Below are 16,544 nucleotides of genomic sequence, written 5' to 3'. Positions count from 1 at the left end.
CCTCCAGAAAGCAAACGTTTCAACATCCTTGGCATCACGGGGCATGTCTGAGATGTCAAACTAGCTGAGAGAAGGCAAAAAATGATGACATGTCTTTCTGTCCCGGCCTCGGGAGACATTCAATTTATAGAATTTGCGGTTTTCAAGTATGACACATCACCATGCCCGATGCCCATTTCAGTTTCTGATGCCCCATCATTGGGCTGATATTGTGCACTCTGATTAGTCGATGCAGATGACAATTTTTGCTCTCTGGTTTGAGGTCAGTTCAGTTAAATTCTGTTTAAAGTTAAAGGGGCAGTCCACTGATTTTAAAGTAAACTAACCATGACCCACTTACAAGGGACGTCAATTTTCGAAAGAAGTGGGCACATACCAGTCAGGGAAGGTCTAATGAAAGACTTGAATCATTTGAAATATAGCATCCAATGTGCTTTGGAGCTTGACCCATGCTAAGGACTAAAGTCAGGATATCTGGATTTCTGCTGCTTTGACCATTTTTCTTTATTAATATTAATTAACTGCTAATATAACTGCTACCAGCAGAAATATACTAGGAGGCTGAGATGATTTGAGGTTTATGAAATAACTTAGTATTCTGACTGAGCAGAAAGGAATGAATTTCGTAATTCTTTTTTTTTTTTTTTTTTTTGCATCTGGTATCCAGATTGCCAAACATTTGTCTGCTCTCTAGATACAGCAACACCTTGTTTATTATAATCCCGTAGAATTCAGCAAATGGAGCACCACCAGAGGGGGTTTACCTTCCACTGAGACACCCATGCTGAAAATCTTTCTATCTCTCATACTCCAAAGTGCTTGAGTACATAATAACACAATAACACTTAATGACAGAAGCGTTATGTCATAAATGTTTGACTTGTTTATGTTTATGACACGTTCATGACAGTGTCATGTCACTGTTATGTAGATACCTTCAAGTAAAGTGTAACCCTCTGTTTATTGCTACAAACATTGCATTTTAGATACTATTTTTATTGTTTATTTTAGGCTATGAGTTGCTTACTGTTTTAGTGTCCATTGTTTGTATTGTGCGTACTGATCATATTTTAAAGTGTTGTTTCCGCGGGGTCTTAAAAAGTCTTAAATTTCAAAATCAAAAAGTCTTAAATAAGCTGAAGTATTGTGTCTAGGTCTTAAATCATTTTAAACAGGTCTTAATTTTCCTTCTTCCATGTAACGCTACCGCTACATTTTTTTGTTTAGTGTTTAATGTAGTTATATAGGTCTTAAATGTCATTCATTCAAATGGTCAATTTAGATGAAATTATACCTCATTTTTGAGAAAAAAAAAAAAAAGCTGGAATTATGAATTATTTCGACAAATAGTTATGATTTAGTGCAGTGGTTCCCAACCTGGGGTCCGGGCACCCCCAGGGGGGGCGGCAAAGATCACAGGGCGCAAGTCTTTATCTGGTTTGAGGTTGAGGAAAACAAATATATATATTTGCACATGTTAAACAAATTGTGATAATACACTACAATATATAATGTATACAAAAGTATTTTGTTGTATCCTCGTTTTTCCTGCCGCCACGGCATCACTATTTTATAAATGAAACATGGAAGAGAATCTTAACCGTGCTGATAACTCCTCTGTATCAAAAAAGAAAGTAAGGCTCTATCTGGAGAGTTACCTCAACTTTGGTTTTGGGGGTCTCAGCTTTTCTTAGACATGAGTAGGGGGGGCGCCAAGGAAAAAAGGTTGGGAACCACTGATTTAGTGGATAATCAGACTGTCAAAGTTTAGTCAGGATACTGTTTAGAAACCATTCCATTGTTTTTTTTGAAATGCCATCAAATTTAATAAAACGCCCAAAATTCTATGAAAGTAATCATCTGATCCTAATTTTACTTGAGAAGAGTGTTGTATGGAACAACCCATGTTATTTTTGGGCAACTTGCTTGAAAGAAACCCACATTTCTGATGTAGAAACTTTGGAAACGGGTGGAATTTGACCCGAGGACAACAGGGGGGTTAAAAAGTCTTCCATTTGACTTGGTGAAAGCTGCAGAAGCCCTGGTGAAAGACCACATGAATGAAGTTCCCTTTGACTTTTGACTTTGGCCTAACTTCTCGAAAAATGTTCCCCAGCCAACCACAGTGCCAAGCCGTGCCGGACCCCGTGCGCCATGAGAAGCACCTGCAGCGAATGCACCAGCGGCAGCTCGGAGTGCATGTGGTGCAGCAACATGAAGCAGTGTGTCGACTCCAACGCCTACGTGGCCTCCTTCCCCTTCGGCCAGTGTATGGAGTGGTACACTATGAACACTTGTCCCCGTAAGGCATCATATTTTCTTCATGTTTTTTCTCCTTCTTATATATTCTTTTACAGGTTTAATATGGCAATCATGATTTTTGTCTTCTTTTTTTTTTTTTTTTTTTTTTTTTTTTGCCAAAATACACCATACCAAACGCACTCCAAATAATGAGTCCGAAAATCTCTTCCTGTTATTACATCATTACATGTCATACAAAAAAAAACCTTTTTCTCCTGTCATTCACTCTCTTTTTATAACCGTGTGTGTAGATTGTTATTAGAACACAGAGGGGATCATTTAAAAAGCCCTGTGGCTGAACATTGTCCTTCTGCGGTTATTATTTTCACAAGATCTATGCTAGTAGTAGAGGTGTTTATAGGTCTTTATAAACCAGGTCAGAAGTTTATCGAGAAGGAGAACTTTGTGATTAGACGAGAAGTTTGGAAAGAAATCTGTAATTTCAGGGAAAATGGAGACATTTGTGTTCAGTTGGTACACCTGATAATACATGTATATTTCAGTCGGAGCACAACAGGTCAGCTGAACATGCAAGCATATCTTCATAATGTGGGGGATAGCTGTTTACCCTATAATTAGTACCAAATTACAGGAAACCTCCTGGGAAATTAAGGAGCAGGAAAATGAGGCATTATGCTCTTCTCTGCTGTGGTAACGGTACATCTCCTGGCCTTTTTTTTTGTAATCTATAATGTCTTTTCATCAGTTGACTCCATTGATCTCATCATACCTCAGTGTGAGAGCCTTTCTGCACTGTTTGTTTTACAGCCCTGGCATCGGCATCTCTTGAGTCGAAACCCATTGATTATGCATAAAATGTTAACGTTTAAGTGTGCACAGGGCTCTCCATGCATTATTCCAGTCACCCTCTTCTTGTCCTATTTATTCCAAACAAATTACTGTCGCTGCTGTAGAAAAACACTCTCTCTGACACATGAACATGTTGCAGCATACTATTTAAACTTCTGATTGAGTTGCAACAGCTGCATGCATAACCACCACCCGTCCAGGCAGGATTCATGAGTTCCAATCAAAACCCGACAGGAAAATGAAAGCACAAATCTGAAGTCCGCCCACGTTATGCCGCAGTTGCAAATAATGTACTCATCCACTTGAGCAAATGTAGCGATATTCATCAGACTTGAAAAAAAAAAAAAAAAAGACCCTAAAAGTTAACTGTTAACTGTGGCTCTCTGGATCAGAGCATCTTTAAATGTTTAGTTTTTTTTTTAACTTTCATTTAGTCAAGCACATTAAACGGTGGCCTCTCCAGTAGATGAGATGGGGATTAATAATCTGGTTTAATAGTTTGATAATTTAGTCTCCAGCTGGTCCTTTGTTTTGTGTACAGCACAGCAGAGAACAATTTTCATCTGTTTAACGTGGCAGGCCAATTAAGTACAAATTGTTGCTCACAGCCATAGGGCTGAGAGTTAGGAATTAAAATATAGGCAAAATGTCTACGGAGCGAAGGTGCAGAGGGAAGCGGTGGCCGTGGAATGAGTCTTGTAGAGGTGTTGTTGGTGTTATTAATTGAAACGTTTGGAGAGGCTGGACCTTATTTACCAAGAACTAACAAACTTACTCTTACCCACCACTCATAGGACAGTAATTAAGTGAAAGCTTTAGTTACACCTGGGAAACTCACTGAGAACAACCTCTTTCTTCACACTGGTAAGCAAATAAGTCTTCCCAGTTCTGAGTCTTCTGTGTTGTCTTGTAACTGGTGCTGCGTTGTGCTGCAGCGGAGAACTGCTCTGGGTACCGAACATGCGGCCAGTGTCTGGACCAGCCGGGCTGCGGCTGGTGCACCGACCCCAGCAACACGGGCAAAGGTCAGTGCATCGAGGGCTCGTACCGCGGGCCCTTCCAGACCTCGGTCCCGGCCCCATCCACCCTCCCCGGCCTGCCCGCCAGCCCCCCCCAGCCGGCCCTCAACGCCAGCATGTGCCCCAGCGAGGCCAAATACAACTGGTCCTTCATCCACTGCCCAGGTACGGAAGAATTGGCTCTTAGTTTTGTTTTTTAGGATAATCATTATGACAATCATTTGAAAATACTAATATCTGTTAATGTATTGTATACATTTCTATTCTTTAAATGTATTTTGTGTGAAACGCACATAAGACGGATTTTCGGTGTCTTGCTCAGGGACACTTTGACATGTGGCCATGTGTAATCAAAGCAGCAGAGGGCACAATGTCATGACTTTCAGTCTTAAGTATAGGTCAGGCTCTGAAAACACTGGATCCTTCACTTCCCACAATGCAACTCAATAGCTTCTTTCTTTAGACGCCCTCGGCCCTCTCACTGCTCATTGCTTTCAAACGCCACATGTCCAGTTTGTAATGCAGGTTTTCTGGTAATACTTTAAAGTCTAAAGCCCAAGTTGAGATGTTTTTTTTATTTTTTTTTTATTTGATTGTTATTTTTGGAAGGCTCCCTTCAGAGTCAAAGTTAACATTATAAACCATTTTCTTAGGCTGAACTCCTTGTGATGAGTAAATTGATCCATGTCTAATGCACCCCTGTAATGAAACTAATTACTTATCTAACAACCAGAATATCTGACAATGTATTGGTATTGTTTTACTCATTTATTAAGTTTTTTTTTTTAAACTAACAGAAATACATGCAGATGACCTGCTGTGGCTATTGTTGACCATTAAACCTGGCAGGCTTAGAGGATATCAAAGTAACATAATGTATCACACGAGGAACTCAAGGGCAGCAGCAACAGACAGTTCACTGCAAATTACTTTCTGTACTTGCAAGTCAACATACAAATTCTTTCATGTTTTGGCCCGGGGCTTTTTTATCAAAAAAAGAAAATGTTGTGTGCAATGTTCACGCAGTATGTGTTTTGTTTACTCTCCGGCAGCTTGTCAGTGTAACGGTCACAGCCAGTGCATCAACGAGAGCGTGTGCGAGAAGTGCGAGGACCTGACAACCGGCCGGCACTGCGAGAGCTGCATCTCGGGCTTCTACGGAGACCCCACCAATGGGGGCAGCTGCCAGCGTGAGTATCCGTGGGCCGCTCAGCCCAGCACTAAATCAACCAGTCAGTCAGTCAGGCGCACAGCTTCATTTAGCTTGTCAGTGGTTTACAGTTCAGTTTTATGCCTGCCATTTCCCTTGGTTCGTGGATGCGCAGCATGGCGGTCCCGTGGGATATTACAGATTTACTCCACTCCACAGCTAATGCTGACAGTCAGTCGATCAGACAACAAATCAATCGTCCATTCCTTCAGCTTCATTTAGCTTACAAACATACTACAGCCACAGTGTATGTTTTCGTATATTTTGTCTGCCTCCACGCCGGTGACAGCATGGGGCCGGAGGCATTATGTTTTTTCGGGTTGTCCGTCCGTCCCATTCTCGTGAACGCCTTGAGGGAATCTCTTCAAATTTGGCACGGACGTCCACATGGACTCGAGGATAAGCTGATTAGAATTTGGTGGTCAAAAGTCTAGGTCAGTGTGATCTTGCATTACATGCCATAATTCAAGATTCATAGAATGCTAATTATGACATAATTTCCCACAAATGTCTAATAGAATACAATGATGAAAGATGGATTTTTTTTTATCCAAAAGGTCAACGTCACCGTGACATCATAATGTGCAAAAATGCTTTTCTGGCCATTATTCAACGCCATAAATCCGGAACAGAATAGCCTAGCTGGCTGCAAATGTAATTTGGGTCATCTATCAACTCTCCGTTGGCTTGCGATCTGGAAAAACCAAACTCTGGTCAGGCCAATCGCATTGTGTATAGAGTCGGTGGGCGGGCTTAACATAATGATGTCAGAGATGCGACAGTTCCCCGTGAATTCCCTGCTACTTGAGAACAAAGACTCTGGAAGACTTGGAGTTCAGCTTTTCTTTGAGACAGGAACAAAGAACGGCACTGAAGTCATTCTTAAAAAAGGAAGATGTGGTCGGAGTTTTGCCGACCGGATACGACAAAAGTTGAATCTATCAACTAGCGTTGCTCTGGTTGGTTGTAGCGCTATCCTATTATGTGCAGAGGGAATTTGAAAGACAACCGTTTATCCCGCCCCTTGGATTGAGCCCTGCCAATGGTGAGTTCCCAGACCCAACATCTGGATGTGGGTCTGGATTGTCAGGCTAGGGACAGAAGAAACTTAGGAGACTTTTTTTTAAGATAATGTTTTGGGCATGTATGGCCTTTAATTGACAGGATAGCTTGACAACTGGAAAGGGGAGAGAGGGGGGGGGGACACGACATGCAGCAAAGTGCAGCGGGTCCGATTTGAACCCGGGCCGCTATCATGAACTCAGCCTACAGAAGGGGAGACATTTGGGCAGATACTGACTGGGTGACACTGATCTTTGGTGCCCAGATTGAAACGGTGGTGATTGTTTAGGTCTTCTGTGCTGCCTGGTTGAAGACGTGTGTGTGAAGCATCCATGTTTCACCAAAAAATATACTTTTTTCGTAAATTGTCTCAAATTCTTTACTACATATATTATATGAATCCAGACAGACGTGGATGAAAAACTGCAACTTGCCTGGTTGACAGAGACATACAACTAATTCTAGTTTTTCTTTTTTTGGCGCTAATTCCATGTTTACTCCACATCAGTGACAGCCACACCCCAGCCTCTGTGCATATCTTCATCTTGTCAGTATTATGCAATCATTGTTTATGCCTTTTATTTCTGCCTCCTGCTTGCAGCATTGCACCGCCAGGACAGGCATGTTTTACTTCACAGCAAATTATGACATGCTTTATATCAGTTTGACTCAGAAGGCATTATGAGCAAAAAAGTGCACAATAAATACCTCAGCCTACAAGTTTAATATGGCTTGTTGTTCCACCAGCTGTCCCCCATTGTAACCTAGATTTCTACATAATTTGCAGCTGTTTATACCAGGAGGCTCAGTGATCTTCAAACATGATGGACTGATTTAACGCAAAGGACGGCAAACGTTAACATTCATACAGATGTTTATGAAACTGGTCCTCAAAATCCCCACACCTAATAGACATTTGGCATCTGTTAACGGACACAAAAACTGTCTCTCGGGACGTGGAATGTCACCTCTGGCGGGGCGGCAGCCAAAGCTCGTGTGGGAGATGCAGCGTTAAAATTGGGTTCACCTCTACGTATGCACCGAATTAGCTCTGGAACTGAACTTCTGGATGGGGGGCACCATTCCATTTTTTTATTTCCTCCTTGTCCTTTCCTTGGAGAATGAGACGGTTGAACCCTATGAAACATTCAGGAAAGCAGAGTTGCCATCGAACGTGTCATAACTGTGTCAAACTGTATGCAGACATATAGGAAAAGCTCTAGTACAGACTTTATATTTGTCACATGGAACTTAAGGGTGATTTATGTTGCTGCAGAGGCTCCTCGCAGAGCTTTTGCCGTAGGCTACGCAAGTGGCCTGAAGTTAGACTTGTGCGGTGGTGTGTGGGTTGATCTCTTTTAAGAGAATAGCAGGGCCGACGTGTGTGTGCGTGAGGAGTGTGTGTGCTTTCTGACCACGGTGGGAAATCTGGAGCTGGAAAAGTTAACCCTCTCCTTGTTTATTGAGAAGGAGAACCAGGAAATGAGTCGGGGGGGGGAGCAACGCTTCCAAGCCACGGCCGAGCGAGATCCACGATCGAGAGGTGCGGGTTGGGCTACGTAGTACGGTCCATGTCTCCACGTACCTACTCGCGTATCCATGGCGTAGATTTAACCCAGAAGCATAAATCACACTTTAGTTGTATGAATGGGATCAAATGTACTCCGTTCACGGTGTAATATAATATCTGTGTTTTATGGTGGTTATGGAAAAAACACATACATTAACAATTTATGCTAAGACATTCTACAAAGGAAAAAGGAGCTCACGTTCACATTACATAATATTATTAATATTACATATCACCCTCTTTATAATACAATACATTCAATATTCTGTAGCAGTTTATCTAGAGTAATTATTGGCATTCGTTAAATATAAAAACAAAATGGGATGATATTGCTTTACTAAGTTGTTATGTTTCATATCTTTTGTTCAGCCTGCAAGTGTAACGGCCACGCCAGCATGTGCAACCCTAACAACGGCAAGTGCTTCTGCACCACTAAGGGCATCAAAGGGGATCGCTGCCACCTGTGAGTTTGACATTTTCCATTCCTTTGTCCTCAACTTGTCTCCTGTGTCCTGCCTAGGAAAATGTTTTAGCTGTCATATATAATAATATAAATTCTGGGTGGTAGAATAGTCTCTACTTTTTTGTTTGTCCATCATTTGCAGTATTTGTGGCTCTGGAACTTTACTTTACTTGTGTGCTGTGTGAACATCACCGAGATAAATCTCTACCTGCACGCTTTCAAAAGTCAAGAAAGCATTTTTCATGTGCAAAGGTATATCGAACCACTGGAAGTTCAAGGGTTTTGTTTTGAAACGTAAATTTACAAAAACCTGCAAGCAAACATGCAAATATGTTTTAAGACAAGACTCCTTTTTGTGGTTTTTTTTGGCATACTGTAACAGCAGCTGTTCATAAGTACAAGCAGCATGAATATTAACCCTGGTCTTCATCACCATGGCGCTTCTCAAAACCCATTTTAAAAACTTGAGACTGTTTTCACAAATGAGCGGTCATCACTATGAAAGTGAGGCTATTTTTGTAGACAGAAAGTATCTTCTTCATCCGTGTTCTTTTCATCGGGCTCTAAATGCAGCTGACTGCAGGTAAAGACTCACCCTCCTGTGTGTTCTCTGTGTGTGCAACGTGTGGATTTGCTCCCGTTTAGTTTTTTTGTCAGCAATTAAATTGTCTTAAATTAACCTTCGGTCTTCATTTATTCCCCATTTGCAGTCATCCCCCCAATGTTTTGCCTCATTTCCCTTCATCTATCGTCCACCTCTCTTTTTCAGGTGTGAAGTCGAGAATCGTTACCAAGGCAACCCTCTCAAAGGAACATGCTACTGTAAGTGGAATTCAAATTACCAACTTTCTCTCTGTGTGTGTGTGTGTCTGTCTGTGTCTGTCTGTGTGTCTGTCTGTGTCTGTGTGTCTGTCTGTCTGTGTCTGTGTGTTTTCTTAAGAAACTGTCAATACCAAGACAGTTACGTGGCTCTCAAATCAAAGTGGGTCTCAAGTAGTTTGATGTTTGAAGAAATAACAGCCAGAGGAGAAATGGCTTTTTTAATAACAAGTCGCAGACCTAATGCTGTTTTGTCTGAAGATGACAGAGGTCTTTCGGAGACGGAGTGACTTTTAGGCTACTCCGATGCCGATTTGCCTGAGACCTGATGCCTTTTCATCCAAGACCTGATGCCTTTTCGTTTGAGTCTGACACCTGAGTCTGAAATCTGAGGATGTCCGAAAATGAACACCGTACGCAGGTAGAAATAATTGAAAGTGAGCCGCGGATGAAAGTGAATTGCCAAAGAATGTAGTGGAGCTTTTTGAAGGACCGTCTTTCTCCTTTCCCTGTCATTTTTGAGACTCCGGTACAGTGGTCCACAGTGGAGATTACTCTCTCTGTCCTTTTTATTTTTGTCAACTGTGATTATGTACTGTAGAATGTGATACAAATCCTTGCATTTAACTATCTTTGTCCTCCGTGGTCCTCAAACACTTCCTCCTTATTATCTTGTAATCTAATAATGTATTTTAAGAAAACAGACAGAGCTACAAGTAATGGTAGACCTGAAAGAGTCGTCAGAGACTCGACACAAGCCGAAGTAAATGGGTCAACGCGTGGCGTTACGTGGTTTGGTAACTTCTTTTCTGACGTCGCTGCCGGTTTTTACTGAACAGGCATTTCTGTTAGCGATTCTGGATTCCATGTTATTAATGTTTAGTGCTGAAACGACTTGCTGACGAGTTTAGTTAGTCGATTGTCAGAAAGTTAATCAACAGGAAGTTTTAAATCTTGGGATTGTTGCAGCATCTCAAATGTGAGGATTTGCTGCTTTTTTTATATAGATTTTTATTGATTGAGTTTTATATGCTTGTAAATGCAATATCTTAGAAGTTATAATCTGAATAATCAATGTATAAATAATCAATAGTTGCAACTAGAGCTTTATTCAATCGATTACTTGATCAATCTACAAATGGTTTGTTAATTTAATTGTTTCGGTCGTTCTTTTGTTTTTAAGATAATTTTTGGGGCTTTTTCCGCCTTTAATGGACAGGACAGGTGAGAAAGGGGAGAGAGAGGGGGAAGACATGCAGGAAATCATCACAGGTCGGAGTCCAACCCTGGACCTCGGCGTCGAGGCATAAACCCCTAAATATATGTGCGCCTGCTCTACCCACTGAGCCAACCCAGCCACGTTTAGGTCGTTCTTTAAAGTAGAAAGTGCCAAACGTTCTTTGCGTCCGACTTGGTCCAATGGGAGGATTTGCTGCTTTTCTGTTTCGAGTGATTGTAAATTCAGAAAAAGAAAAAAAGAGATTGAAAAGAGCAAGAGACCGGCTTTTTGAAGCGTGAAGGCTACCGTAGCTGTAATACGTACTTTGAACTGCGTGGCGCGAGAGAGTTGCTTGCGATATATGATCTCAACGTTAGATGAGAGAAATTCCCACACATTGGACCTTTAATATTTATTGCACGTAATATCAATATTGCGGTATTCCACAACGTTCTGGTATATCGCCCATTTGTCTCATATCGTGCAGCCCTAATGAGTAGGCGTGTGAGTGCAGACAGACACTTTCTTTGGTATTCACAGAATGTAGCTAACGTAATTCTGTGTGGATCTATAGTTTTGCAGTACAGTAAATAGAACATTAACCTTTGACAGCATCACAAACATGTTGTCTCCTGTATGAAAGAAGTATCAGCAACCCAAAGATTAAATGTTTTTTTTTTGGCGGCAGTTGTTATTTCCCCACAGTTACTGTATTTGCACCAGCATGAGAAAGGGTTTCGGAATATAGCGGCCAGTAAATTTGAAAGGAAATGAGTTTCTCTGCAGGTTGATAAAGTCTGGAAGTGAATGGAAACTGGATGTTACAGTTTCCAGATCATCTCTGTTTGCTGTTGAGTATTGTCATGGTCTAGTGACAGTGATCTCCAGCTGTTGTTTAATGCAGGCTTGCACACAGCCACGTAACCCAGCCTCTGTCATCACCTTGAACACAGACACGGACAACACACACTGAAGGCTCCAGGCTTCAGTCAGATTTTGAAAACGAAAAAAGAAAAGGGGATGTGGGTCATTTCCTGCCCCGAGCACTGTCTGAGAACATGCTTTCGTGTGACTTTCAAACTAAACTAAATTGAGCCGTTCTTCTTTCTTCTTCTTTTGTAATCCCCACCACGCTCTCTCCCACACCCACACCGCCCGGCTCAATCGCTTCAAACAGACACGCTTCTCATCGACTACCAGTTCACCTTCAGCCTGTCGCAGGAGGACGACCGCTACTACACCGCCATCAACTTCGTGGCCACACCTGAGGAGGTATGTGTCTGACAGGGAACGCCCCGCCGTCACAGCAGCTGTCACTTTTTCTTAGGATTAAAGATTGTGAAGTCAGCACCAGGTGATGATGATGATAGATTTATTGTCAAAAAAACAAGTTTCATCCATAGACACTTCTCCAGTTGTAACTTTAAAAAGGTATAGTAAGTGATGTTAATCCAATACACTGTCAAATTCAGCAAATATCTCCTCACGGTCACCTCTGTGACTTCTGTGTGCACTGGGAAGAAATCCAAACAGAAGGAGTGCACGAGCCACAAAACACTATTCCAGCTATTCAGCAACAGGCGGCGACAATTGATGGAAGGGGGGGAGGCTGCATGTGAATGTGCTGGCCGGCCAGTAGTTATCTGTCAGTCAATCTGGGGGGGGCGGAGCTTCTGAATGGTGGGGGCTGTATTTGTTTGGCAGTTGAGTTCAAATTTTAACCATCTTTGCGCAGCATCGCTTACTGCACCTTTTAACATTTTGATAATGATGATAACAGCGATTAATGCATAATAGAAATAAAGAAAATCAGTAAATAACCTTTTTTATTTGCTTGAGACCGGTGCACAAGGGCAAAATAATATATATAATATAATATGTCTGTCCTGTGAAAACCATGCATCTCCAAAATGTCAACCCATGTGCTGAGAGAAACCGCATGCTTTTGGCAATGTACTTTTCAGAAAATACAAATTGTATTAATGGTTTTGTTTTTTATCTTAAGAAGATTTTTCCAAACGCATGGAGGATCATTTAATCCGTTTTTAGTTTATCTGAGAAATTAAAAAAGTAAAAATCATCACATCTGGACATACATGGTTTTCATTGGAGAGACACAGGTACCGACAAACACACAGCAATTCCTATTTTACATGCACAATTGTCATTAGCTCCACATCAAAGAAAAACGAGTAGTGGCATTTAATATGCTTGAGTGTATCATTTTAAACTCTTCAAAAGTAATGAGGGGATTTTTGATTTCAAAGGAAAAATGAACCATAATGATCCGTAATTCTCCATGACAACCCTGTTAACAGAATATAAACAGTTACAACAAACTATTTAGCGGTATTATATCTTAATGGTATCTTTCTTAAGTTAGGAAAGTCCGCTTTGAGACTGTGATCTCATATTCAAGGGAGATCCGAGTACTTAAAAAGATACAACTACATAATTAAAATTGGGCACAATAGAGCACAGGCAATAAAAGCATGTTATATTAAAAAGTAAACATTGGCATCATTTCTAAATAATAAGACATAAAATGATAGCAAAACACAAGATGAAACGGGCACTTAAGTCAGCTAACTTATCAACCATAATGAACAAATTAGAGACAAATGATTACCACCTGCTTCACACATGTCAGGAAAGAGGCTTGGACCCAGAAATGCAGAGTAGAGGATTCTACTCTGCAGAAGAATCAAAAACCACAAACCATTAGAAAACCAGAAGATTTTATGGATTTCACAAATTTCAGTATGACACGTTATGCCGTAAACCGTTTAAATCTGAGCATGCGCAACTCACATGTGCACTCTACTCACATCGGGCAGTAACACGAGACATAGGAGAGACAGAGAGGTAACAAAATCAAACAGGAAGCAAAGCATGAAACATACATGGCAAAACACAGATAACCGAACACATGATACAGGAAACCAGAGGCCTGTACTACGAAGCATGATTTGGCGTTACAGAGGTAACTTCAGGTTCAACCCAGGGTTTTGTGTATCACCACGGTGGATCACTTGTTACCGGGTTAAATCGGCGTGGTGACTTATGCTGAACACCTAACCTGCTCGGGAGCAGGTTATGTTGGAGATTAGAGATCAACCGGTGTAAAAGCACCGCCTACCGACCAATCAATACTCGACTGATAACAGCATCACCGTTCTTAGAAGAACAGGTAGAGCTCGGTGAGAGAGGGAGAGGGAGTGATGCGCTCATAAAAGTTCAAACATTTAGAGAGCGACAACCCCGTTATCATTCCCCGATGGGTATTTTTATGAAAGATACAGATTTTCAGCGGAGGGAATTACGTATGGTCTATTTGTCGGCTTCTTGAGCCAGGCGTCGCCAATGCGCACATCGGTTTGAATTATGTTTTTATATTTTTTATTTGCTCTCAGGATCGCTTACAACTGCCAGGGTTGCAACTGCTAATATAATAGGCTAAAACAACGACAGTTTATGGAAAGCACAAGTGTAATTATGGTCAGATCTTGGTCCTGACTGATGAGGAAGTGATATTGATAAGTGTTGGGATTTACAGCGTCAGCTTTTTTTTTTTGTCAGCTTTCCTTCTTGTTTTAGGAAGCAGCGACTGTATTGCGTTTTGCCTGTAAAACCATGTCTGTGTTCTTCATATTTACGTAGAATTATAGTTTGCTCTTCTTATGTAAGGTTAGGTGAAGCCGGGGAACTGAAATCCATCCAGGGCATGGTGATCTTGATTCGTAGTGCAGGCCTCTGGAAAAAGGGAAACATTAAACACAATAAAGCAGGAAAAACTACATTCAAAACCACAACCCTCACACAAACAGACATTAACAGTCATGTATAAAGTACTTGAAAGCAATACCTTATACAAGTATCTTACCAGAAAATTACCCCTTTTAGAATATTACTTGAATAAATGTCTTAAAGTATCTGATATTAACTGTACTTAAGTATCAAAAGTAGTTCCATGATATTGAATGTAGTTAACTATTAAAAGTAAAAAAAAAAAAAAACTTTTTGATTATTGACTTTATTGTGGCTTCCTTATAGTGAAGCATAATATTCAGGGTTACCACACCTTCTTAAACATCAAACTCAAAGTCTGACATCAACAAAGAGAAAAACAGAAACAGAATTTTCACTTTTTTTTTTTTTTCACTCAAATGTACGAAAACAATTCTTGCGAGTAACGGGTAACGGACACGCTGAGGGGAAATGTATCGGAATAAAAGCATGTATTTTATTTAGGATACGTAGTGGAGTAAAAGTGAACGTTACCAATGAATATAAGTAACGAAGTAAAGATCACATACGTGAAAATTCTACTTAAGTATAGTAACTTTACTTTGTTACATTACAATATTGGACATGAATGCCATCCGCCTGAAGTGTAATGTTGTGGTGTGAACTCCACTCATCACACCGATGTTTCCCCAGCCAATAAAAGCTTGTCCAGTCCTGTTTACCTGGCTGCAGCATCTGGAGCCCAAGCTGAAACACCAGGATCAGATTCAATATTCCAGATGGTAATCTTCCCCTGACAACGTGTTTAACACTTAGTAACCAATGCAGAGCTGTGACCCCTCTGTCAGTCAGAGGCGTGCCGATACAGCCATGTCTGTCTTGTTCACTGTCTCGCTTCTGTAGAGTCAGATGAGGCAAACCTGAGCACCTTCTGGACGATGACGTAGTGTCAGTTCAGTGGTTATCCAGTGAGCTTCAATATGCTGCAGAATGATACATCTCTCACAATAAATTAAGTAAATATTTCAAATGTTCACAACAGGGCCGCCCGCGTTAATCATTCATCTCCACTGAAGCTGTCAGAATGAGAATTAACAAACGCTGCCTTTCAGTCAGTAAGCAAATACTAATTAGGTCTCAATTTACACCTACTTGGAGTTATCAAAGCTGATATCACTGTACAACGGCACTTACACTTTTTTTTTTAATGCTCATCGTTTTCATCATAGACTCGTTCAAACATTTGTTTTGCTAATGCAGCTTCCATTAGCTGCGCAAATATGCTCTCGTCTGCACTACAGTAACTGTTGGTACAGCTGCGAACGTGTGTGTGTTTGTGTGTGTCATTTGCTCACATAAATCATACATTAGAAACGTGCAATGACTAATGAAAAAGTGCTCCTCTGGCCTGGTACACATTTCGTACATGCTTCTTCTTTTTTTGATTCATCTTTCTCCTCTGCACATTTACACGATGGAGCATAATGACACCGATGTTGATGCTTATGACGATGGTGACTGCATGCTTTGTGTCCTCTCTACCTCCCCAGACAAACCGGGATCTAGACATGTTCATAAATGCCTCAAAGAACTTCAACCTGAACATAACCTGGGCCACTAGCTTCACCGGTAGGTCCTCCACAACTACCCAAGTCGAGCTGAAACAATAAGATGACGACAGAACATTGATAATCAAATAATCATTCAAAACCTACCTTTCGATCTAGCTTCTCAAATGGGACGATTGGCTGCTTCTTTTTTTTTTTTTTTTTTTTTTAAATGTCATATCACAGTCATTTGAGGATCTTCAGTTTGAAGCAATGTCCCCTTTGGCTCTTTTTCACATTTTATAGAAAAAACAAATAGTTTACCCAAAAAAAGATCAACAGATTAAATGTTGTGGTTTTCTGTTCCTCTCTCTGTCATTCAGCGGGCACCCAGACCGGGGAGGAGGTCCCTATTGTCTCTCGGAGCAACATCAAGGAGTTCAAGGACAGCTTCTCCAACGAGAACTTTGATTTCCGCAACAGCCCAAACATAACCTTCTTTGTCTACGTCAGCAACTTCACGTGGCCCATTAAGATTCAAGTATGCTTTGTTTCGCTTCAGCCAAAACACAACTGGTTCAACTGGTTCACTTGGATATAAAGCAAGACGTAGTTTGTGCTACAGCATAACCATTTGACCTTATACTCAAGCTGCACTTGATGTCAGTGTGTCAATTTAACTTTGCTAAAAACGTATTGCACGCGCTCTGCCTAAAAGGAGTTTTTTTTTTCCTCGCTACTGTTGCACTTAATGCTTGCCGGCACTTTAACTTTACT

The 16,544-nt window shown here is 41.0% G+C and overlaps 1 protein-coding gene across 3 annotated transcripts in view; it reads left to right on the top strand.

Annotated features, from left to right (window-relative positions):
• The window catches only part of atrn (attractin), a 175,428-nt gene that overhangs the window by 68,493 nt on the left and 90,391 nt on the right, over positions 1-16,544 (top strand). For all 3 annotated transcript variants that reach the window (XM_028565848.1, XM_028565847.1, XM_028565849.1), the window contains exons 17-24: positions 2,117-2,302; positions 4,047-4,295; positions 5,183-5,320; positions 8,342-8,435; positions 9,205-9,257; positions 11,651-11,745; positions 15,771-15,849; positions 16,151-16,308. In XM_028565848.1, coding sequence (XP_028421649.1) covers positions 2,117-2,302; positions 4,047-4,295; positions 5,183-5,320; positions 8,342-8,435; positions 9,205-9,257; positions 11,651-11,745; positions 15,771-15,849; positions 16,151-16,308 — 1,052 coding nt within the window. The remainder of the gene's footprint in view (positions 1-2,116; positions 2,303-4,046; positions 4,296-5,182; positions 5,321-8,341; positions 8,436-9,204; positions 9,258-11,650; positions 11,746-15,770; positions 15,850-16,150; positions 16,309-16,544) is intronic.

This window comes from Perca flavescens, chromosome 20 (assembly GCF_004354835.1).
Source record: "Perca flavescens isolate YP-PL-M2 chromosome 20, PFLA_1.0, whole genome shotgun sequence".
In the NCBI taxonomy this organism is placed as follows: Eukaryota; Metazoa; Chordata; class Actinopteri; order Perciformes; family Percidae; genus Perca; species Perca flavescens.
The sequence above is the reverse complement of the archived record's forward strand: the minus strand, read 5'-3'. Positions and strand labels throughout refer to the sequence as shown.